Consider the following 24,021-nt stretch of genomic DNA (forward strand, 5'->3'; position numbering starts at 1 on the left):
TCACCATGGACTGCAGGGGAATCTCTGCTCCTGTCCTGGGACCACCTTCACTGACCTTGGTGTCTACAGGGCTGTTGCCCTCACATATTCTCACTCCTCTCTCCAGCTGCTGTTGTTCAGGTTTCCCCTCAACCCTCTTCTTAAATAAAGTATCCCAGCAGCTCTACGATCATTACTGATGGGCTTGGCCTTTACTATCAATAGGTCTGTTCTGGAACCATCTGGTGTATGCTCTTGGACATAAAGGAAGCTTCAAGGAGCTTCTCACAGAATTCACCCCTAGGGTCCTCTGGAACCAAAATCTTGGCATGCAAATCCCATTCAGAGTCATAACTAGAACTGAAGTTCTAAATGGAAATAAGATAAACAACTGCAACTCTTTGAACTATATATTTTCCCTTCTAACTGTTAAAGAAAGTGATGGATCTCTCAAGGTGTCCAGTCCAAGGCAGTTCTTGTGCACAGGCACTATTTGCTAGTCCCATGCAAGTACCTTGTCTTTCTTGCAGGTTGCTTGGGAAATGGGTACTAATTTGTGGTGTTTAGGTTAACAAGCTGATGCATCCAATGGCTTAAGCTCCAAGAAGCCATTTTCTTATTTTACTTGCAGATATACCATAATGAAAATAGATTTTGTCACTTTTTTTTCTCCTAAAAGACAAGAGAATGTGGGAAGAAGGCAATCAAGAAATTTTCTCAAATTTCCTAATTTTCAAGCAAGTTTTGTGGCAAAGAAGCAAGTAGGAGGGAAAGGTTAAAGTGAGGAGGATGTGCAAGAAGGGAAGAGGAACCCTCTTTAACTGTTGGTTGAATAACTGGTTGGTAGCCTAAAATATTATGATGGATGTATATCTAAGCTTGTTCAGGAGCAGGCTGCCTGAGCTGTGGGGCCATTCCTTTTAATGACTCATTCTGGGGATTGGTTTTGTTGTGTTGGCTTTTCCTTTTTGTTTGTTTTTTTGTTTTGGCTTGAGGTTGTTTGGTAAAAGTAGAGTAGATATTTTTCTATATCTTGTATACCTTGAAATGGAAATCAGAGACTGGAGGATAATAATGTTGCAAGAATTAGATCTAATTTTCAGAGTTCTAAAGTTAATGTATCCTTCAGTAATTACAAGTATTTTTCAATAGTATGTTGTTTGAAACTTAATAAGGGTGATGACAATCTTGATTGTTTGCCTATAAAATAATCTCAGGCTCAATTTTTCAGATTTGTAGTAAGGTTCACAGATCTTCTGGTAAAAATCTGCATACTCATTCTGAGGATATAGGTTTTCTGAGTATTCGCTGAAAGGTAACAGAGCAAATTATTTCTCTCACAGAAATAACACTGAACAAATCTGAAAATGGGAAATAGCTTGAAGTGAAACTCAGACTACTGCCAATTGCTGTGTTCTGTATTCCTCCTCTTCCCTGGCATCTTGTTGCATTTATTAAAATGCTCTGCCTACAGACTGATTTTGCTCAAAGTAGTGGGCTTTGCATGTGGTTTTGTATGTATGTGGTTTTTTGTGTTGGTTTTCTACACAAGTCTCTGACTCTAGGGCTAGATATAATTTGTGATTTCAGAGTATGTTTTCCTGAAGTTCTGGATCATGGGGGCTGCAGCTCTATAAGATGATAAAACTTTTCCCCTGCAGACTTGGAAAACTGTTGCGTTAAAACATAAAAAAATCTTGTGTGATGCCATAAATCTTACCAAGCTAGTAAGTATAAACTGAGATAGTAAGTGTGAGAGCAGAAAGAGTTAAGAGGTGAATTTCGCCCAAGACAACTTGTGCTACCACACAATTTTAAAAGCTCATTGACAGACCAGAGCTGTTAGTTCCGGTTTTATACAGTCAATCTAAATAAAGCCTGACCCTTATTTTTTGTTTTTCAGGCTTGTCTAATGCTACCTTGAGCCAAATTCCTAGACTGGTTGGTGCTTTCTCATGGGATCCCTGTGACTGACAAAGGAGAGATTGTTGTGTGGTAGGCGTTTGCGTTGACTGTCCTGACAGCGCTTGGCTGGGAAGCAGACAGATGCAGTTTCCAATGCAGCTGCTCTTTCATTGGACTCTTGTGCCATCAGGAGTTGGAGGGATAGAAAAAAATGCCTGGGAGATGAGTTTTTCAGTCTTTGGAACTGCTGATTTGTTCCCCTGTAAAATCAAAACTGCATAGCAAAAATACCGTAGGGGAGGGAATTGATCAAAATTTGCTTTTAATTATGGAGCCCTAGAATGAAAAGGGTTGGCTCATTTATTTACTAAGTGGAGAAAAGAAAAAAAACCTGCATTCTAGCTAACTTCCTAGCAAAGTCCAAGGCACAAATAGAAGGCTTTTTTTTGGTGCAGCTTAACTATTGTATTTGAAGGACACTTCAAGTGTGTCCTTGAAGTACAGTTCAAGACATTTTTATAGTATCACCTGATTTGGGTCCAAAATGGTTTTATTTTTGTACCTCTATAAAACATTTATGAAATATGTGTATTTGTCTCTACAACAGAGCCTGTTTTGCTTTCATATGTGATTCTTCATTTAATAGCTTAATAACCAGCAATACTACCTTTTCAGTTTTAAACAGCAGTGAATCCATACTCGAAGAGACATAATAAAAAAGTTATTTTCTTCTTGATATGGCTACAGATCTGTATGTACCCCTTAGGCAATTGTTGGTTTATCTGATAAGTGCATTTGCAGTTAATCAAAACAGGAAGCATTTATTATCTTCTAGAAGGCAGTACAAATCCTTTTTAAAAGGTTAAAGTCTGTCTGTTTCTCTGTTTGTGGTTTGGAAAAGATCATCTTGTAAATACCACTAAAGCTGGAAGCACTGTGTTATAATTCTACTTGAATGCATGTCTATATGCAGAAATAACACACTTGTAGATTCTTTATTTGCCTGGTCTTGTGATTTACTGTTGGTAGCTTTTCATTTTCCCAAGCAATGCCATTTTCACATATATGTGTCTTCTGGAAATATTATTGAAAAATCTTACTTTCAGCCCAGCAAATTTAAAATTTATTTCTCAATTACTTTGAAACTCATGTTCTTGCCTAATTATGAAAGCATAGTCATGTTCCTGATTGATTTCTGGTAGCAGGAAAAATCTCTTGTGAAGATAACAATTATGCCCTCATTGGCTTGAGTTGAAATATTGAAGTTTCAATAAGCTCTATTGCTCATCTTGAGTAACACGCTAGTGTAAAGAAGTACTGTTGAAAACCTGTTGAAATATTTTTAATCTGGGATTTCTGTTCACCTTTTTAGGAGAAAGTTGTTGGGGTTTTTTGTCAGGTTTTTTTTTTTTTTTTACTAGCAGAAAAAAAGGAAGAGACATTAAATTAAATTAAAAACCAAAGCATGTGATAACGTTTTCTGTATCCCTTGCTTAAAAAGCAAGTTCAGTTTAAAAGAAAAAATCTGAAGCTCCATTACTTTTTATTTATCTAGTTGTCTTCAAAATTTAAATACAGTGGACTGGAAAGGATTTCTTGGGCTCCAGTTTGGGCTGTAGATCATATAATTTCCTTCATTTCCTTTTGGAAAGCTGTAATAGAAATCTGATACCTAGGAACTTGAAGGAAGTTTCTATAATAAATGTACAATAGCAAGTTTATACATGTCTGTCCTTCTGGTCAGTGATGTCTTTTTAGCTTAAATATCTCTCCCATTCTGGCATGTACATTGCCTTGTATCATATATATGCAGAGAGTGACCATATCTCTTAAGTTCCCCATGTGAATAAGCCAACCCCCATTAGCCTCCTTTCCTTCAGGAGCTGCAAAGCTGTGGATTTCTACCTTCTTTTGTGAGCTGTTGGGATCAGTGTGATTGGAGCTCTGACATACTGTGCACATAGCTGAAATATACATTAAATTTTTGAATCTTAATGCTTCCTGCCAACCCTATTTTGCTGAAATGGCTCTGAAGGATTACTGAAATGGAGCATATCCTGGCAAGGGTCTCTCCTGGAAAATATTTGTGGCATATGAATGATCATGAGGTATTTGTTTAATGAATAAGAACATATCATACATAGTTCAGATGCTCACCCAAAGCTGAGAAGTACTGTCCTCTTATTTTCCTGGTCCAGCAGGCAAGAGCCCACCACTCCTGTCAGTGTGATAGTGAACGTCATGGCAGAACTTACTCATCTTTCCTAAGCATCTACTGAGAACCTTCTGCCTTCCAGGACCTAAAGGGGTCCTACAGGAAAGCTGCAAAGGGACTTCTTTCAAGGGCATGTAGTGATAAGATAAAGTCTAATGGCTTTAAACTGGAAGAAGGGTAGACTTAAGTGAGATATTAGGAAGAAATTCTTCACTGTCAGGGTAGTGAGACACTTGAACTGGTTGCCCAGAGAAGCTGTGGATACCCAGTCCATTCAAGTGTTCAAGGCCAGGTTGGATGGGGCTTTGAGCATCCTGGTCTGGTAGGGGGTGTCCCTGCTCCTGCAGAGAGATTGAAACTAGATGATCTTTAAGGTCCCTTCCAACCCTAGCCTATTTTATAATTCTTCCTTAGAGATGCTCTCATAAATGTAGCTTGCTCCTGTTCATTAGAAGAAAAAGAAGGGGAGCAGATGGGGAAAGTCATAATTTGCTAGTAAAAAGTGAAATTTTCCTAATTGAGCTAGTGTTGGATTAAAATTGTAGGGCTTTCTTATAGAATTGTTTATTTTTGTCTCTTATTTTATAACCTACATGGTTAAAATGTTTCATTTTGCTGTGGAAGGAAGCAATCAAAATATTTGGCTTTGCTTCAGATAAAGATAACATTTTCTAAGTAGCTGTGTGTAACCCTAACAGCAGCTCTGACGTCTATAACTGAGTCAGGGTTCCATAGTGTGGATTAATAATTTGCATTATTATTAGGCCTTGTAGCAGTAGCCAAAGTCACAGCTTGACTCAGTCCAACACAGAACTCTTTGATAGCTAAAATCAAATGAAAGATGTAAATATAATCTGCCTACGAAACTTGAGTATGTTTGCAGCTTGTGACAAGAAGGGAGAACTGCACTCCAGAGCTGGCAAACTCATTCAGTGCTGACAGCTACAAAGTTTGTTTTTAATTGTAGTGCATGAAACAGGATGTAAAATTAAGCCTATTTATTGGCTTTAGTCCACAAAAAAAAATCTCAACTTTCTTTGCAATTGGGGGAAAGTTGGAAATTACTTTCTTAGCAAGCAACATTTTTAAAGTAACTTATATCAGCTCATTGATTCCTTTGGTTGGTTGTTTATGTATGTGAGTCTGTGGCTTGTGCAGAGCCATGGAGTGGTTTTAACCAGGCAAGGACTTCTTAGCATTCAAGATTTTTAATTCTTAGTTTTGAATGTCTCACTATTACTATGGAAAAGCTTGGCATCCTATTGAAATAAATGCAACATTGCATTTCTGAGGTTCTATCTCAAATGCTGGAGGAGTTTTTTCTTTTTGTTGTTGCTGCTTGGTTGTGTATTGCTTTGTTTGGGGTGTGGTTTTTAATTTCTTTTGTTGTGGTGTGGCATTGTTTTGTTTAGTTTTTCCCCAAACCTAGTATTAGTTTCTAGTATGTTCAGATCAGGTAAGTTTTGGAGTTGTACCATATGCCAAAACCTAAATGGGAATTATTTCTCCTTTTGCATGTTGTAGAACTGAAATCTGGCTACAAATGTTTACTTGTTGCATAGATTCTGTGTGTATATGAAATTGGCTCTCTGAATACTTTGTTCCAGGTTCTGTACAACTGGCCACTTTTCTCTTTAGAAGGGATTGGAAGAGTCAGTGGAGCTGAGATTTTTTTTTTTTCCTCCTGTTCATCAACTGAGAAGAGAGTTGGGGACACCATGCTACAAATGCACAAAGCAATAGGGAAAAGCTGTAGGATTTCAGAAATTAAATGTGCTGGTATGTACTGGCAATGTATGAAGTAGGGAGAGAGGCACTCCTTGTCTGCTGTTGTGTATTCTGACCTTCACAGAAAAGAGTTAAGCAATTGCTGCATGTCAGTCCTTGTAGCAATAGTTTGTCTTGTGCAAAAGGGTCTCATTGCTGCATAACAAGGTCAGTTCCTAGGCCTTCAGAAGCACAACTTCCATTTTTCTACTTCTTTTAAATGCAACTTACACAAATTCATTACAACAATACTTGAGAAATTTTCCTGCTACTACCTAGATTAAGACATTACACTGGGGCCTCTATCTCTGATCACTGTTTTATTCTTCTCTTAGTATACTGATTCCATCTCCTGCCAAGTGAAGCTGGTTCAAAAGCTCCTTCTGTGTTTGCTTTCATCTCACTATTACTGAATCATCTTCCCTTGCCAACAGTTTGAAATTGATCTCTTCCTTCTTTTCTCTTGAATTCTGTCTTGCTTTCTGCATATCTCAATGCAGTTGCACTTGCCTATGAAATCTGCAGGTTGGCTTGAAAACATGCTGCAGAATAAGAACTGTGGGGAATGAAGCCACCAAAGAACCAGGCGTTTCAGAGGGGACCAGCCTGCTTCATCCCTTTGCCACCACAGTAAAAGGCAGATCTGCAGCTTGCTGTATTCACTGGTAGTCCATTTAATGTAGCTGTCATAATTCTGAGGTGCTAGCTCCCATTTCTTTAAAGAGCAGAGCCTAGGGCTGAGGAGGCTTGGTGGCTGATCTGTCATAGGCACAAGCTGAACTGTGCAAGCAAAGCAGTTTTCTCAGGGTCTGTGGAAGGAGCTTCTCCAAAAACTTGGAGCCCTCTCAAACCTCACAGCTTACTGGTCTGAGCAAACACCCACTTTTCAACCATGCTTTCTTGAAGCAAAGCCTGAAGCAAACCTCCCCAGAAGAAAACATTTAATTTTGAGTATTAGTAGACAAAATAGGAGAGAGTACAAACTGTCTGAGGCAAGATAATTATATTGCCTTATGCACTATGCAAAAACTTTGCCTGCTTTTTCCATCAGCTAAGTCTTCAGCAACTGCTGCCATGGCAGGAACTCAGGCCTCCTGGTTATTTCAGGTCACTAGCAGGTATTTGTGCACCCTCCTCAAACAATCTTGGTTGATTTCAATCTACAGTTAGAAATGAAGTCCAGATTGTCACTCATTATTGAAGTGTTGTGCCCAAGTGCAAGAGCCTTTGCTGTTGACCAGTGAGTGGGGGAATTCTCTACTCAACAACCTGTGCAACTAGTGTTATTTTTCTATGACATAAATTGGTTCCTTTTATATTGCTTTGTGGTTTCTTTGTTTCCAACTTATTTTTTTGGTCATCCTTACCAAGCATTTTTGCAAATGGTTAGTCACTTTTATTCATTTGCTAACAGCCACATAGCTAGAAGCTCCATGTGGTCAGTTTATACTTTATGTGCTTTGAACTCCTATTTGGATGTTCCCTAGTCTGCATTTCTTTCATATTCAGTTAATCAGTTACTGACTTAGTTGTTGGTCAAATTCTCAAACTCCCCACTAACTCAACTATCTGACTTTAGCTATTAGACTTCAGAGGCTTAATGCTTAAGATGTAGGATTAACAGCTGGTTCAGGAAGTCTGGTTCAAGGATCTCCCCATTCTCCATTTAGAACAGAGTTTGGTATAGATTAAAGCAACTCTGGTTTCCCACTCTCTTCTGCATAGTGGGATCTTCCTACACTGCTCTGCTCTGGCCTTGCTTACCTAAATGAGACTGGAAACCCACCAAGCACCTTCACTCAAGTTGTGATGCTCTTGCTCCCATTTGTGTTGACTGGCAAAAAGGAGAGGCACTGCTCTTGTCTCTCCAATTTTTAAATAAATGCTTGTTTCATCTCTTTTAGAGAAGCTGCAGCCAGCTTATCTGCTCCTTCCTCTTGTTTGTTTTTGAAGTGGCACTGCTTTGCTCTTGAATCTATTTAATTGGTTTCCTGCTGCAAAGAAACTAAAGGGCTGCTCTTGCCAATTAACTAGGGCAAAATACTTTATTAGTAGACAATGTAGGCTAAACAAGGATTTCAGGAAAGAAATGTAGGATACCTTTGGTTAAACAGTTGTTCTTTGGTGGGGTGTTCTTTTCATTAAATGCTGGCCTAGGAATTCAAAGACATTCCAGGGTTCAGTTCCTTCCCTCTGAAAGATTTTTCCTGTTTAGTTTTAATATTGGCAAACTATTCAGTCCTAAAAGCCTGTAGAGCTCTTAACTCCTAGCCAAGCACTTATTATGCTCTGACAGGAAAAAAAAAATAAAGCTAGAAAATGATTGCAGCCCTGTGAAACAGCTTACTCATGTAATAAGCTATCTTTAGGAACATTAATAGCCATATTTTAAATGAAATTTCTATTATTGGCCTCCTAGATTGCTAGTTGCAATAAAGTCAACCAAGAGAGAACAATCAGTTTGAGTTTGTTACTAGGAATATCCAAAAAACAAACCACAAAAGCTAATTTTAAGCAGTGGGTTGCAATTCATGTTGTTTAGTTTAGAACCTCTTGGTAATTCCTTTCCAAACATCTCCATTTTAAACTATTTCAGACCAATGTGGCCACTCTTTCACAGTCTCCTTAACATAAAACACTATGGTGGTCATTAAAGTAAATAGGAAAAAGCAACAATTACAGAACTAACAAAAAAAGATTCATGTCTTAGTACAGTAGATTCCCTTTAAATAGGGTGGTATGTCTTAAGAGCTGGGTGGGTGGCATGTGTGTTTGTACTGTGTTACTTGACTGGGACAGTAAGGAACAGCCTCATCTCTGATCTTCCCAGAAGTTGAAAAGAGGGCAGGCTTCTGTGGTTTATGTCTTGTTTGGTTTGCAAAAAAAAGAGTTGCACTTGGCAAGATTCCTGCTATCAAAAATGTTCAACACGTGGCCTCTGAAAAATGAAGAAAATATTTTACCATTTTTAATTCAGCCTTTAAATAATTTTTACAGTGCATTTTTGTTTTACTAAGGCTATTTTTTCTTTATTTCATACACTGAAATAATGTTGAATGCTTGATGGGATTACTACTGCTTTTTTTAGGCTGCATACAAAAGAGAGGAAGCTACAGGAGTCAGAACTGCTCAGACAAATACTGTTTTTTTTTTGAAGACTTCCTGACAACCAAGTGGGTCTAGAGAAAAAGGTTGTCCACTAAATTGAGCTCCTCATCCATTTTTTGAGGCAGAGGATTTGGGACCAAGGATATTAAAATTGAATTGTTTTATAACTGCACTGATGTTAATGTCTTAAATTTGTCTTCCACTATGTCATATACTATGCAAACATAAAAGAAGTAAAAGGTTTTCCCACAGAGGTATCTGCAGTCTGAGGGTGATGCAGACACTGTTTGGAGTGACTTACAATATGGAACAATAGCTATTTTAAGGGAGTTTGGTTACTATTAGCTAAACTGGCTGTGACAGTGCAGGGAAGCATATGTTAAATTCAGAAAAGGGTTTTGCAGAAGTTACAGAAGACCAAGGTGAGAGTACATGTTTTACATAAGGAAGGGCATGTCTTTGAAGAGCTGCTAGCTGTTTCCTGGGTATTGCTTTGGTGGTACAAATGTCACCTTCTAGATAATGGACTGATCACTTGAACTTGTAGAAGCAGTTCATTTTATGTAGTGTTTAAGGGATAAATGGTATGTATCATTTTTTAAACTAAGTTTTGATGTTTTATTTCCTTTAGGAAGTAAAATGACTCAATTCTGGTACTGTTAACTATCTTTAAAAACATCCATCAGCACTCACAGAAGAAAGCTCTTCATTTGACTGTTGGTTCTAAAGCTCTTCATAACCCCCTAGGATGATGAGCACAAACTTGAGCTGCACAAGAAATGTTTTTTCTCCTTTCCAGAATAAATCAATGCAAATTTCTCACACTTTATGCTGCATGCCTGATCTCTCTTTGCTGGGAAACAGTGAAGAAATAAGTACATGTTTTCCATCCCTGTGCTCTGCATGCTCTCTGCAGGTCAGCACTGCCACCCATAAAAAGCATGAGTTGAGTTTTGGGATCCTTCCTGCTGCTCTCATGAGCAGGTGGGAGTTTAGGAGTCAAGGAAAGTGCAGGAAGCTGGAACAGAGCCCCAGGCCAGAAACTGTTCCTATCTATGTGCAGTGTGGGATATATCCAGAATGACAAAACCAAATACCTGTTGCAATGTGTCTGTTAATTTGGGGAAGGGTTTAAGAAGGGTTTATTATGGTCTGAGTGCTAAAAGAACACAGAACATATTAGCAGGCAATTTCTATCCTGTGAGTAGGCTGTCACATTCACTACATATCAAATCTATAGCAAGCTTATGTACTCTCATCACACTCAGTGTTTTCACATTGCTTTTTTGTTACCTGAGGTGATCCCTCTTTGGTAGGATAGAGTATATGGGTGTGTAGAGGGTATAAGGGACTGTCTTAAAAGTACTTTAAGTTTTTCTAGTAATGTAGTGGCATGTAAGGAAACATGCTTTTTAATTTTATTTGTATTTTTATTGCAATTCAAATCAACTATGCTTGACAGCATGTTAGAAATTTTTTATTTAAATTATTTTGGCTTATTCTATACTGAGTTGATATTTTCCTTTAGTAATTTTAGACTTCTGTTCCATTGGGTAACTCAAAGCCAATTTTGGCTCAAAGTTTGGATAACAAAGTCAGCATCTTCCACAATATTAAAAGCTAAAAAAAAACCCAACAAAAAAAGTCCTAATCAGCTCCATACTGTTCTTACTAAATTAATGAATTGGCAGTGAAAGCCATTTGCAAATGTAGACCTTCCAGTATTTTTTTTTCTTAAGGCTTGGGGTATTTTTTTGGTAAATGAGGAAAGAAAAAGTTCAAGCTCCAAAACCATCTTAATTTATTGCAATTAATCAATGAGTAAGAGGAGAAAACTAAACAGAAACTAGAAGTAATAAACCAAGGCCCAACACCTGTAGGTTTTTAAGAGCTGTGCTCAAGTGTACAAAGTGGGATGGAGAAAACCCCAGTAGCAGTTCTCTGCATGTGCTCCTGAACTTAAAGGCCTCTGACTTATCTGTCCCTGGTATCGAGACTGTAACACGAAGAGGGAGCCCTGAAGGAGAGTGGCTCCACTGTGGTGAACCGCTGCTCTTTCTCTTCTCCCCCTTACACTTCCTGCTGTCTGTACATCCCTGGGAGGTTCAACCTTCAGTTTTGTGCTTTCTGCCTTTGCTGCAGAGGCTTCTGCAGTCTCTGCCACGTGCAGATGGGTGCTGCTGCTTTCTGCAGTAAACAGGTTACACGTGTTATCCCACAAACCATGGGAAATGTGGTGAGGGGGGAAAAAAAAACATCAAGAAAGCAGGAAGCATTAGTCTGCAAAAGTACTATTCCTGTGAAGGATTAGAGATGGGGCTGATGCTGAGGCTAATATGTTATACCTCTGAAAATACTGCAAATGCTGATTCTATCTGTGGAGGGAGAAGGAAAATATTCAGGCAGCTAAAGCACAGCTCATCCACCCACCAGCCTGTGTGATGTTGCAGATAGCAGCTGACGTGTCTGGGGCATGACTGAACAGTGTGAGCTGCTCAATTCTGCAGTATGTTTGAAGCAAAAGAGGTTATCAGCTTTTTCTTATAACTCAGGTAAAGTTCTGATCACTAGATCATGGCTTTTTGGTGTGTGCAATCCTAGTGTTTCACATTGACATAAGAGCTTTCACTGTTGTTTGTTGAGCGCTTCCTACAGCCTGTGCTAAATGACCGGGCCATTAATAAGGTAAGAAGAAACCAGACCAAATTAAACATCTGTCCCTAATCAAGACATTATTATAATATAAGAATCTATTTGCAAGTCCCCTAGCCCGTGCAATTGACAAGTCTGTGCCAAGACACGTGCTGGTTGAATGTCTCATCAGACCATGGAGGACTATAGTTAGAGCATGTGATGCTGTAATTTGTGAAAGGAAACTTGAGAGCAAACAACACTTTATTCACCAAGCTAACATGGCTGAGATATTAACAGAGGCCGTAATATAATAAAATTTTGTAATACTGATTAAAAAAAGACAAATTGCTTCTCTCCCAGAGAGAAGAGGAAAATCTGTCCCAAGCCAGTTTCCTGGTAGGACACCTTGATCTCTCCTGTTTGGTTGCCCTGAGCTATTTTGCCTTGAACCCTGTGCAGGGGAGGTGAGACTGAACTGGGTTGTGATGCAGATGTGATGTGGAGAAGGCTGGCTGCTTTAGGCAGGAGGGACTGAAAGCAACAGCAATGAAAGCAATGAATAGGAGAGGAGGTAAAAAGAAAAAGGGGGAAAACCAAACACAAAGAAAACACCTTTAAGGAAGATGCAGGGAAACAACCAATTGGGTTTGACAGTTCCCAGATTTGAATCCAGGGTTAAGTTTTTTGTACAATGTCCTAGCTGATAGGTGTAATTTTTATCATGTGAAACATCAGATGATATGGAGGGTTTACTATTTCACGAGAGATGCAGAAATTCTTAAACCTTTTTCTCCATTTACTATTTTTAAATTTGGTGCTACTATTAAGAGAAAATGAGTAGCTAGTACTATTGATCAGGCTAGGTAGTCTTTGCAGGAAGTGCTGAGGCAGGCTGTATCAGTTCTTTTCTCTCATACACTAATCTTATTGATCTGTAATTCAGCACATTGCACAGCCCAGGCCAATGGATTTTTTATCAGGAGATTGAATTCTTCCATAATTTTGTGTTGTGGCTTTTCTCTTTGTGTGTGTTGTGGCTTGTTTTGTTTTGTGGATTTTGTTTTGTTTATTTGTTTGTTTTCAGCCAGAAAGGTAAAGTAAATAAACAGTGTCTATTCACAGGGCAGACCAAAGTCCCTGGAATAACTCTGTTCCACATCAAGAAAAAGCTTGTTTTCCATGTACTGTCCTGGCCAAAAGATTGAACTTGCTGACAGTGCTCAAATCCTTGACATGGTCTTTTATCTCTTCTTGACTCAGGCTCTGGAATAGCTTGAAGATAAGCTCAGAGATGATGAACTTGAAGTTGGTGGTATATTAACTGTAAGGAATCTGAAGAGTTCATGATAGGCTATGTGTTGCCGTGACTTTTCCCAGTATTCTGTACAAGCTGAAGTTTCTTCTGTGTTGAAGAAGTATGCCTGAAAACAGGAGCCTGTTATACTGCTGGAAGGCAGAACATGGCTTTATTGGTTGGGGTTGTCTAGAATTGAAAGGATGACTGAGACCTGCTAGAATTATGCAGTTGATTGTAGGGCAGAATTATGAGTTAGCCTTGAGAGTTAGGGAGGCATTTGGCAGGATTTGAGAATCGAAGTAAAGCACCAAACTGCTGTAAATTAGTCCTCTCTTAACAGCTCTGTAATTCCAGTCTTCTCTGTGTTAGTTTGTCTAACATCTAGCAGAGAGAATTATTCTAATTTACCTCCCAAGCAGTTTTGTGAGAAGGAAGATTCAAAAACAGCAAATGCAGTGATAGACGTTAGTAACCAACTGGGATTTGTAAGTGAGATACACTAGCTCTGCCTGACAGCTTTTATAACCATAAAATCCACCTAGTAGGTGAATTTTTTTATTCTTTGTTTCATTGAGGGACTCTTAAAGGACATTATCAGTCTATGGTACACTTTATCAGTCTGTGGTACACTTATGAAATAAAAATTGGCAACACCAACCAAAATACTTGCTAACTGTTCAGTTCTGATATTTCTAGTGAAATATGAATCCTCGTGAGGATCTCTGGAAATCCTAGGAACAAGGAAAATTATGTCTAGCTCTGACAAAAGTGTAACAAATAATCCAGGTTTCAGGACTGCCACTGAGCACTAAGCTACCAGTCTTGATCATGTAAGCTAAAGCCAGTCCCTGGGGAGCTGGGGGTGCCTGAGATAGCTATAAAATCATGTGCAGTGAGCCACAGCTGTGGCTACACATGAAGACTCAGAATTGTTTAGGTCACAGAGCCAAAAACATTTACTTAACAGAAGTGGCAAGCAGTGCCAGTTACAGACTGTAGTATAATAGCCTTTCTGAAGATGACTCCACTTCAGAAATATGCATTTTGCTCCATATAAGTGGAATATCTTGGGAATTTTTTGTAGGTCTGTATTTTTATATATTTATAAATATTAAATATATAAACCTCACATGCAAATATACTTTTTATATTAAATACAGAAATAAAACTGCACTGACAAATGTATTTTACTTAATTTAGGAAGAAGTGTGGCCTGGATTATAAATTATATATGTAAATATATAAAAACTCTGTACTATAGCAGATGTGTTTGTCAAAACTCCAGTTAAAATAACCCACACTACAAAATGAAATCAAAGAGGGACAGAAGAAATGAGGACTGGTTTTAAATACCATTTAAATCCCTTCCTTTGGTTTCTGAAAGAGCTGTTTTTTACTAAATTCAGATTCAGATAAAAATTCAGATAACTCCTTAAAGCATATGACTAACTGTGCATGATTAACTAGCTGTCTGGTAGGAGAGGGGACTGAATCCCTTTATTTAGACATTAAACTCATCCTTGTTCTAAAGCTGAAATTTAGATTCTGTTGAAAGCTTTATTTTGGGTTTGGTTGGTAAAAAAAGGCAACAGTTTAAAGAAGTCTGTGTATGACTATTTTATTCAACCCTATTTTCTGGTCACTTTTTTCACAGGTCATATATCGATGAAGTGTTAACTTGATGCAGTTGCAGCTTAACTGTACAATGCCAAGAAACACCTGATCATAAGGAAATGAGAAAAAAAAATTGTTTTAACTTCTTGAATAACTTCATGAAAGAAAGTTTCATTATTTCCAGACTGCTGAGTTTGTCAGAGATTTTCACATTTTCCCTTTCACTGCTTCCTCCAACTTCTTGAATCCTGAAAAAAAAAGAAAATAAAAAAATTGCTGTATTCTTTACTTACTAGAAACCAGGTCAGCCATTTGTTCTCATTTGGAAATGTAACCTGTGTAGGCAGACCAGAGACTAAGCATTACTGTTAGGAAATCCAATTTGTGTTCCCTTAATGAATTAATGGCTGGACAGAAATAATGAAAGATTCCTTTCCCCTCTATGCCCATCTCCCAGAACACATAGGAGTCACATTCTAAATATATTGACATGTTACAGCAACAATTTTCAGTCATTTCTGTGTCCTTATGCAGTGGTTCATGGACATGGTTGCAGAATTAGTAAGGTTGTTTATTTATGAAAAGACTGTTCTGAACAAACCTTTGCTAAAACTGTTTCCTTGTGCTTCCTACCCCCAGCTTGTTTTGGGATGCTGTCCTACAAAATGATGGGCTGCATTACTGTATTTCTTACAAATTCATTATTGCCACATTTGGACCCCAATCTGCAAAAATCTGTAGATGAGACTGACCTTGAATCCAGTATAATTTGGAGTGTGCTGTGAAGACCAATTTTTCTTCTTCTTTTCTGTGTCTTTAAGTTGGATTTGGAACACCTGTTATCAGAGCCTGTGAAGTGCTGATGCTTGTGCTAAGTAACCACAACACTAAATATCTACTGAACCTACATATTTATTGGGCTAAGATCTGTTCAGTCGGGTGAATTGCACTGTAGTTCTTTACCTTTACTGGCTGTATTTCTTGGGGCCTCCCAGCAGACAGCTGACCAGAAAGACAAAATTTTCTACTGACTGTAGAAAGCCTTCAGTATGAGGGAACACCAATAAATATTTTTCCATATTTTTTTTCTTCTAGAGGTCTTTGAAGTTGTCCTCTCTTTCTTGATTTTATTTTACATTGTTCCTGAAGCATTGCACATCACTAGAAAGCAGGGGGATGTAATCTGAAGCCATGTGAAACCACAGCTAGGAAATAGGAGTCTTAAGCTGATTTTGACAGAAGGCAGCTTTTTCTCTGCTGTTGTGTGGGTTTTTTGTTTGTTTGTTTTAAATTTCAAGCATCATTAAGGAACATAAAATCTTACTATATGGTTGCCACAGTGTGCCAGTTGATTATGAAGCAAAATCTAGTCTGTTCTTTGGAAGCCTTCATTTGTTGCATTCTTCTCCATGGATACCCTGCAGAGATGTTCCATTGGGATGTGGTGGCTTTCTGTATGGAATTCCCGAAGCCTAGGTCGAGGATTTCTTGATCTCTGCTTTAATGCCAGCAAAGACAACATATATTTATTCCAATACAAATAAATGTAAGATTTCATTATCAAAACTAAGGACTGTTTTAAAGTTGATTTTAGTATTCAATTGAGGTTGTAATGATTGTGTGTGCATATAATGCTGCAGCAGGCTAAAGAGAAAGGTAAAGTGATGCAATGCTGTCTTGTACTATTGGTACTCTTTGAAATAGTGACATATAAAAAATAAATATAAGACTAATGTGGAACTTTGTTTCCTTTGGCGAGCTGTGGGATAGAAGTCAACTAAGCATTTTTTTAATGTACCCTATGAATGGAGTCAATCAGCTTGTGCTGTACATATTCCTGTCTCAGCAGAAGGTGTTTGGCAAGGAAGGGTGTTCAGAAATGACTCTGCTGCCATTTGAAGCTGCAGTTTTTGCTTTCTGTTCTCACCCTGACTTAGCCTGTCATGCATTACATGCCAACTCTACTGGGCAGCCAGTTTCCGCTGGCCTGGTAGAAGCCAGCTTGAAATAACCTTTATTTGATACACTTTTTCTTTGCAGAGAAGGCAAAGAGGGTAAATACACCCCAGTGAGATGTTACTGCAGTATAGGGCTGCAAAAGAGGAATTACCACAGGGATACCAGTAAGACTCTGAAAGTGTTGGGAATCAGGGAACAAGTGTAAGCCTTGCTGTCCCCATTATCATCACTTATTGACCAACCAGTGATAGGTTTAATACAGTAAAAAAAAGCAAGTTGCATTGTATCAATATATTTGAACTTAAAATTGTGGCAGATTTTACATTTTTGTCATAGAACTTGCTATGATTTTGGTCTTTCCAGGCTGTGCAAGCACATCCTTAACCTAAATTTATCCCTCTTCATTATTCATCTCCTAGTTTTATCTGCTGCCATGAGCAACAAATATGCAATAAACTGGGCAGTACAAGCAAAGGCCATGCAAACTACTGGTGAGCAGAATTAGTTCGGATGTGTTTGATCACTGCTTCTCTAATACTACCTTAATCTACCTAACTTTTCAACGAAAGTTTAGAAGAAAATTGGTTTTGCTGGTATTTTGTGCTAAATGAAAAAGTAGTGGCAAATGCCAATAAAGACAACCTAGCAGTCCTTAAACTCTTGGGCTTACATTTGTATCACCATGTCAGACTTTCATGTTGCAGTCTTGGAGAAGACTGCACAGCACAAGTTTTGTGACGTGGATCTGTTATTCATGTGCTGCAGGACTATTTTATGCTTCCTTTGAAACATTGTGCAGCCTGTGTGTGGGCTTTTGGAGGAAGTCATCCAGAGCATCCCTGGGAGTGGGGTTGTTTAATCTTTTTTCTCTCCTCCTCTCCTCCCTTATGGTTGCACTAGAAATAAGTATTATTAGGCTCTTCTTTTTTTGGTGTCCTTTATGTACTTCTTAAAGGGCATCTTCTAATGAGTTAGACTGAATGGAAGGCTAAGTTAAATGCTCTGAAACAAAGTGAAGATTTCAGGGACCTTGATGTAGTCATGTCCACAATGAATTGAATATCAAAGACTCAGACTTCACAAACACTTCTTTGAACTCTCCATGTGATTTGTTTGGGGTGAAAAAAGTACATTTTGCCTGATCATCTGCCTGAACCTAGTCTAATAAGCATAAAAGTATTTGTTGCAGTCCTGAAGGTCTTAGGAAGTTCACAGACAATGACTTAGATATAAGCAGTTGCTGCCAATAAAAAAAAGCTGTAACCATAGTTGAAGCAGCCTGACTGCCTGAGTGGGGAAGGTAAGGAACCAGTTAATATTGAGAGGGTGGGCATGAAGTAATGTGGACCTCCCAGCAGCCCCAGGATATTTATTTCCCACACTTGGGAGTTCAATATCACAGTGACAAAACAATGGTAGTAAATATGTTGGATGTACTACACAAATTACCCCAAATGTCTGGGGATGTGTGTGATATGTTTTGTTTCTTAAGGGTTTTTTAGGGTTCTTAGGGGTTTTTTTCTTTCCCCCATGTATGCATTTGACAACTCTCAGTCTGGGCCCTGAAGCCTAGGATAAAGATGGTCCTATTCTATTGCTGTCTTGAGGGTGATATATAGGTATTATAGCCTCTTTTTAAAGGCTCTTATTTGCCCCAGATGGTTGTTTCTACAACAAAGTTGTGCTGTTTGCATGTAGCAAGGACTGGGAGGAAAATGCAGGCTAGAACTCGGAGTGTACCCAGAATATTTATTATTATTTTTAGAATTAACTTAGCAAACTGATCTGTCATCAGTTTTAGGAAGAAAAATATCTGGCTCTGAGTTGCAATATCATCAGGCTGGAAAAAGGGGCATGAGAGATGCTTGGTTCATGAATGACCTTGTGATTCTCACCTGGGTAGCTGGAGTTGGGGGGGGGCTAAGTAATGTATTTTCAGTGATGAGGAATGCATTAAGTGATGGATAATCAATGCTGGTGAAAGAAAGCTTGTAACTAGTGGCAAGAACTGGGAATGAGATTTTTGCATGCAGAATGTCAGACAAAAAAAGTCTGTGACCTAAGGCTGCTTCCTGATTGCTCTTGTATTTTGCCAGGGTTATTTCCTTTTGCTTGCTAAGTGCATGTTTTATCAGGCAAAGGATGTATAGCCTGCTCCAAATGCTGACACTGTCACATTAACCATTGCTGTTAATAGTTTTTTCCCAAATAGCTAATGGGCAGCAGCTGACAATGAGATTTTCAGTGGCAGAAATGTACTGATTATCAATAAAACCAAGTGATAGAGTATTTTTTATGCTGTTTTTCAGACTGCACTGCAATGACTACAGCAAGATATAGGCCTACCTGGGACTTGGTACTTGACCCATTAGTGTCCTGCAAGCTCTGCCTTGGTGAATATCCCGTGGAGCAGATGACAACAATAGCACAATGCCAATGCATCTTCTGTACCCTGGTGAGCTGTGGGCTTTTTTTGTTTGCTTGTTTGTTTCTTGGTGGGGTCTTTTTGTTTTGGGGTTTTTTTTGTTTTTCTAATAGCCATAAAAATAAAGCATTATTTTTAACTGAGAAATCATGTGTTTCTGCTGAGTGGGTTTCACCTGAAGTATTGATGCTACAGTGGAAATAAATATTGTTGTTGTGTACTTGACACAAATGCTAGGGAGTAAACTTCTTCAGCTTTCCTGTTAAAAAAAATATATATATTTACTCAGCACATCCATGTACTACTGTATGCAGTTACCTCCTTACCAAAGTTATTCACATTTTCTCTTTCATGCATCAGGGGCTTGAATTTGGGGTGGTTTCAGTTTGCTGTCTTTGGTTGTTCTTGGCTTTTGTTTTTTTTTAACTTTATCCCAAAGTCTTTTCAGAACAGAGCCATGCACACACTTGTAACCTAAAAAAAATTTAATACAGATTTACTCTATCATAATTAAAATCACATAACATTTTCAGTACTCTATTGCACAAATGTGTGCCTAGAACATAAAGAATCTTGTCAGTTAAGTATAAAACGCTATTTGCTGAATGCAAGTGTCGTAGGTAGCAAAGACAGAATGTTTTCAGTCAGTTTCTGCTTCTAGGACTGGAAATGCTTGATGTTTATAGATGCTGCTGGAGAATGCTATGCAGGACCCAGGCCACTGCTTGGAAAAGCTCTTGTATTTTGCCTCCACTTTCCAAAGCCTTATGCTTTGGAAAAAAAAAAGGGAAGGAGGGAGTCAATCCTGTGACTCTCCTTTGAAGAGGAGCAGACCAGACATGTGACCAAAATTGACCAACTGAAATTCCATCCTATATGCCTCATACTCTGTATAAATATAACAGGACACAAGGGTCAAGCTCTTTGTCCATGGCCAGCATCCTGGGAGGACTACATCTATTCTTCTACCTTCGATCCCAGTCCATGTATTCCTGCATCTATTTCCTGTCTGCTGCTTAGTAGGGAAAGTCTGGGACTTTCCCAGAGTGAGACCTGCACCTTTTATTTGTGCACCTTTATTTGTGCACCTTTTATTGGGGTTTGAAGCATGATAGTGGGTTAGTATTTCATTATTATTTTTCATCATTATGGTTTCATGAAAGCTGTGTAGTTTAGTTTCCAGCCTGTAATTCTCTCTGCCTTCTTGTTTTTCCTTTCCCACTCTGGGAAGAGAAAAGGGTTAACAGAGAGCATCAGTCAGTTGTTTAATTACCATCTCAGTGTGAAACCACAACAGATCAACATACAGATTTCTCAGTCCCATAATATTCTGCAAATCTTTACTCTGTATAACCATAGAAGTGCTGTGGTAACAATCTCATGAAGGCTTGTCTCTTCCAGTAACACAACTTTGCTATTTGGAAAGATAGATTTGGGAGAATGTTTCTTCTGGCAGAGATTTGTTTGCACTGAATAGAGCAGACTGCCACTCCTCTGATAAGGCTCAGACATTACTATTTCCCATCATATTATTTTGCCAGCTGTGGCTGTTAGTAAAAATCTCCATTATTGTTTTATTGTTGGGATCATTAATGCTCATACAATGCTGTGTGCTTTGAGTTTTGTAGATCTCATCAATTAGGAATGTATCCATTGTTGGATTGCTCAAGGCACCAGGGGAACAAAAGTCTGGAGAGTAGAAATGAAAACAAACTATGTGCTGTTGGCTACTTGTTTGGCTCTTTTTCCGAGTATTCTCAAGGGGCAAACTAATCTCCTTTCAGGAATCATGTCAGCATCAGGACCAATCTTAAGTGTACTTCTCAAATTTCAGACCAAAATGTCTACATGTCTTTCTGTTAAATCACTTTTTCCTTCTTAAATAGCACACAATAGATGGCCAGTAGCCTTAAATTTCAAGGTAGTCACTGAGCAGTTGCTAGCACCAAGAGAAGTAGTGGAGTTTGCATGTTTTCCTCAGAAAGCATTCCTTCTGACACATTTCTTTATTAAAGGAATGGGAGAGTAAAGACAGCAGAGCATCACTTTAATTTTTTTTTTTTTTTTTTTTGTGTTCGTTACTGAACCAAAAGTATTAACTTAACCTTTTTTTCTTTTTTTCTTTTTTTTTTTTTTGAAGGTGAGTAGGAAATAGGGAGGCAGAAAATTTAGTCTAATTCCTTCCTGAAATTCTGACCCTTCCATAATTTATGATGAAATTCTCATGTGCCTTAAAGGACAATGTTGTCTTAATGTGTTACCAGCTGTATATGTACTGAATTTACAACAGGTTGTGTTCCAGCTGATATTCTTGTGTGGAAGTCTGTTAGTTGTTAGTTGCTGTAATGTATTGTGTTTCAGAATTATATGTATATGTGTGTACATGTATAACTTCTATGTATATAAACATGCACAAAGAAGTCCTAAATATAATCCTAAATACAGTAATGCTGCTACTCTTACTCAAGAAAGGCTTATGTGAAGCCAAGAGGAGCTTGGATGGTTCAGTCCCCTTCAAGGTTTTATGCAATGTTGATCTTTCTGGTACTAAAGGAGTCTTTGCCTCCACTTTCCATGTTTAAAAGATCAGTCAAGTAGACAGTCCAGACAAGGAAATATCTAAAAGAAGAATGAAGCCTGAGGAAGAACTTTGGAAAAAAATTTGATTGCTTATCTGCAAATCTACCTTCTTACCAATAGAAGGAAAGAATTCAATTCATTCTTTCATACACTTTTCATACATGAAAGACCTACAATCAAAAGGGAAAAAAAAAACAAACAAAACAACATTAATATTAAGACTTCCTTTCTGCTTGTATGTGATTTCTTGTTAGCCAGCTGTGGACAGGTAGACAGCTTTGTGGTGTTTGAAATGTGTACTGCTATGCTAACTTTGTATTTATTCACCAGATACTTGTACTTTGGTATCTACCAATAGGCTCTGCCTTAAACCCTTGAGACAACTGGTTAATATTACCTGGACCTTTAAATGTCTTTGAGTTTGGCAGAACTGTGATTGAAGTCTATATCTAAGTGTGTTCTGTCTCAAGCAGCACAAGTGAAGTGGGTAGCAGTAGACTCCTGCCATCACTATCCTCCTTTAGCCAGGTTTACTTCATTTGCCTAATCGTGACTGTTCATGTACTTAATCCTAGTCATACCCCTAATTAAGCTTGTTCACAGACTGAAGCTTTGAAAGGAAGGGAAGACTGTGATCAGCAAGGCAAATATCATTGTTTGTAACTGGTAACAAGATTTTTTCTTGGTGTCATTACTGATAGGAAGCACATAGAGCTTTGCTGGTCTCTTGAGTTGAAAAAACAAGAAAAAGCACAATTTACAGTGTTCTTCCTCATGCTAAATGAGGCAGCATCAGCTTCTGCTTTCTTTGGGTGAGGCAAACAAGGACGGGAGCTGGTGGGCTCCCTACCTTCCTTATTTACAACAGTTTGTCTCTGCTTGCCAAGGGAAAGCTGCCTTAGCAGCACAGGCTGAGGCCAGGCTGTCCCCACCTCTACCCAGAGGAGATGACCTGCTTGCTTGGCAAAAGGAGGCGAGGGGAAAACCTAATGGCTCATTCTATCAAGCTTTGGGTAATTTTTAGCAACTGTAATGTTTTCCTGTTTCCTACCAGTTGCTGGCAAAGCTTAGAGCTTGCTGCTTGTGCTTACTACCCCCAAGCCATAGAGAACTGATACTAATCTTGACATGTGATGTGTCAGAGAAGCTTTCTGGTTAGTGGTCACTCTGTTTGCATAGCAATTCACATGGAGGTCTGGGTTCTGACTTGTCTTGTACATACTGTGATGACAAAACTCCCTGATTCAAATAATAAACTTGCCTGGTTACAGAGTAATTTAGATACAGTTATTACTTGAGAACCCTGAGTCAAAACTAAACCTGATCCAGAACCTTCATTTCTCCTCTCTCCTGTGTGATGTTGCTAAATGTGATTAATATCATCTGTCTTCATCTGGGTGATGAAAAAACTGGTTCATTTTTGTTTGCATAGTGCTTAGAATGTGAAAGTGAAAGGCATTTTATTTGCTGCGGGTGTATTGCCCTCCCACACACAAATACTCATTCTGTTCTGAAATAGAATAAAATTTTCTCAACCAGCCATATAAGGGAAGACTGAATTTCTTATGATTTCTGCCTCCTGAATGTTTGAGTTTCATCCTGCATATGCTGGCATCTGGAAGTAAATTTTGTTTTGTAAGGTGTACTCTGTGTCTCTACCAATAGTACCCCTGACTAAGTCAGAACAAGAATCTTGTGCAAGGTAATGGAGGGGTAAAAATCCAGCATGAAAAAAAAATGTTTACATGTACATCCACTTGAAATATTTTTTCTAAGACAAAGATACTAATGAACCATAAGATACTATCCTTGTCTTGTTTGACCCGTCTTGTCAACTACCTATTAAAGTGGAATATTTCTCTTAAGAAAAATTGTTTCTTTTCTCCCTGATTTACAGTACACTGTTGTATAAAAATGTGTACATAAACCCATTGAAAGAAAAACAGCAATCCACAATTTCAAAGGATAGATGACTTTAGGTTTTCATTATATTTCCTTTCTCCACTAAGGCATTCAACAACAAACAGGCACTTGTTTTTCAGGTTCATGTGCTCTTTGGTCCTGTTTGTGATTTCCACAGCCATTGATTGCTGTGTCTCAAAGGACATTTGCCATAGCAAATGCATTTCTCAGGCTGGTCTCTTGAGTTGAAAAAACAAGAAAAAGCACAATTTACAGTGTTCTTCCTCATGCTAAATGAGGCAGCATCAGCTTCTGCTTTCTTTGGGTGAGGCAAACAAGGACGGGAGCATTTCTCAGGCTGGATAAGTCAATAGTTCTCATGTTCTAGGGACAACTCCCACTGAAAATACTTCATCCTTGATTGTACATACATTTCTTCTTGCCTAACCTTCATCATCTGTTGACTGATGGCCTGATGCTGAGCTCCCTTTACTCAACCAGGCACAGTGACGCCAAAGCAGAGGATTTGCAGGCTGTACCTCGTCTCTAACATGAATACCTGCTCTGTGCCTTGTTCACCTCAGTTAAGGATGTACCAGGGACTGCTGTGGTATTTGGGTGTACTGTCAGCAACTC

The 24,021-nt window shown here is 38.5% G+C and overlaps 1 protein-coding gene and 1 long non-coding RNA gene across 8 annotated transcripts in view; one reads left to right on the forward strand and one right to left on the reverse strand.

Annotated features, from left to right (window-relative positions):
• RNF144A (ring finger protein 144A) overlaps positions 1 to 24,021 on the forward strand; it is a 62,487-nt gene that overhangs the window by 17,655 nt on the left and 20,811 nt on the right. For 2 of the 7 annotated variants that reach the window (XM_071741846.1, XM_071741848.1), the window contains exon 2: positions 18,788 to 18,933. In XM_071741846.1, the coding sequence (XP_071597947.1) occupies positions 18,799 to 18,933 (135 nt within the window). In that variant the 5' untranslated portion in view covers positions 18,788 to 18,798. Of the gene's footprint in view, positions 1 to 1,882; positions 1,975 to 5,706; positions 5,879 to 12,080; positions 12,180 to 15,980; positions 16,066 to 18,787; positions 18,934 to 24,021 lie in introns of those variants that run through there. The other 5 variants (XM_071741847.1, XM_071741842.1, XM_071741845.1 and 2 more) reach the window with 5 other exon arrangements.
• Positions 14,508 to 15,775, reverse strand: LOC139795182 (uncharacterized). Its single transcript, XR_011725407.1, has 2 exons — positions 15,483 to 15,775; positions 14,508 to 14,767 (listed from the first exon to the last, which is right to left on the reverse strand). It is a non-coding gene; the product is annotated as an uncharacterized lncRNA (long non-coding RNA).

This window comes from Heliangelus exortis, chromosome 3 (assembly GCF_036169615.1).
Source record: "Heliangelus exortis chromosome 3, bHelExo1.hap1, whole genome shotgun sequence".
Classification (NCBI taxonomy): domain Eukaryota; kingdom Metazoa; phylum Chordata; class Aves; order Apodiformes; family Trochilidae; genus Heliangelus; species Heliangelus exortis.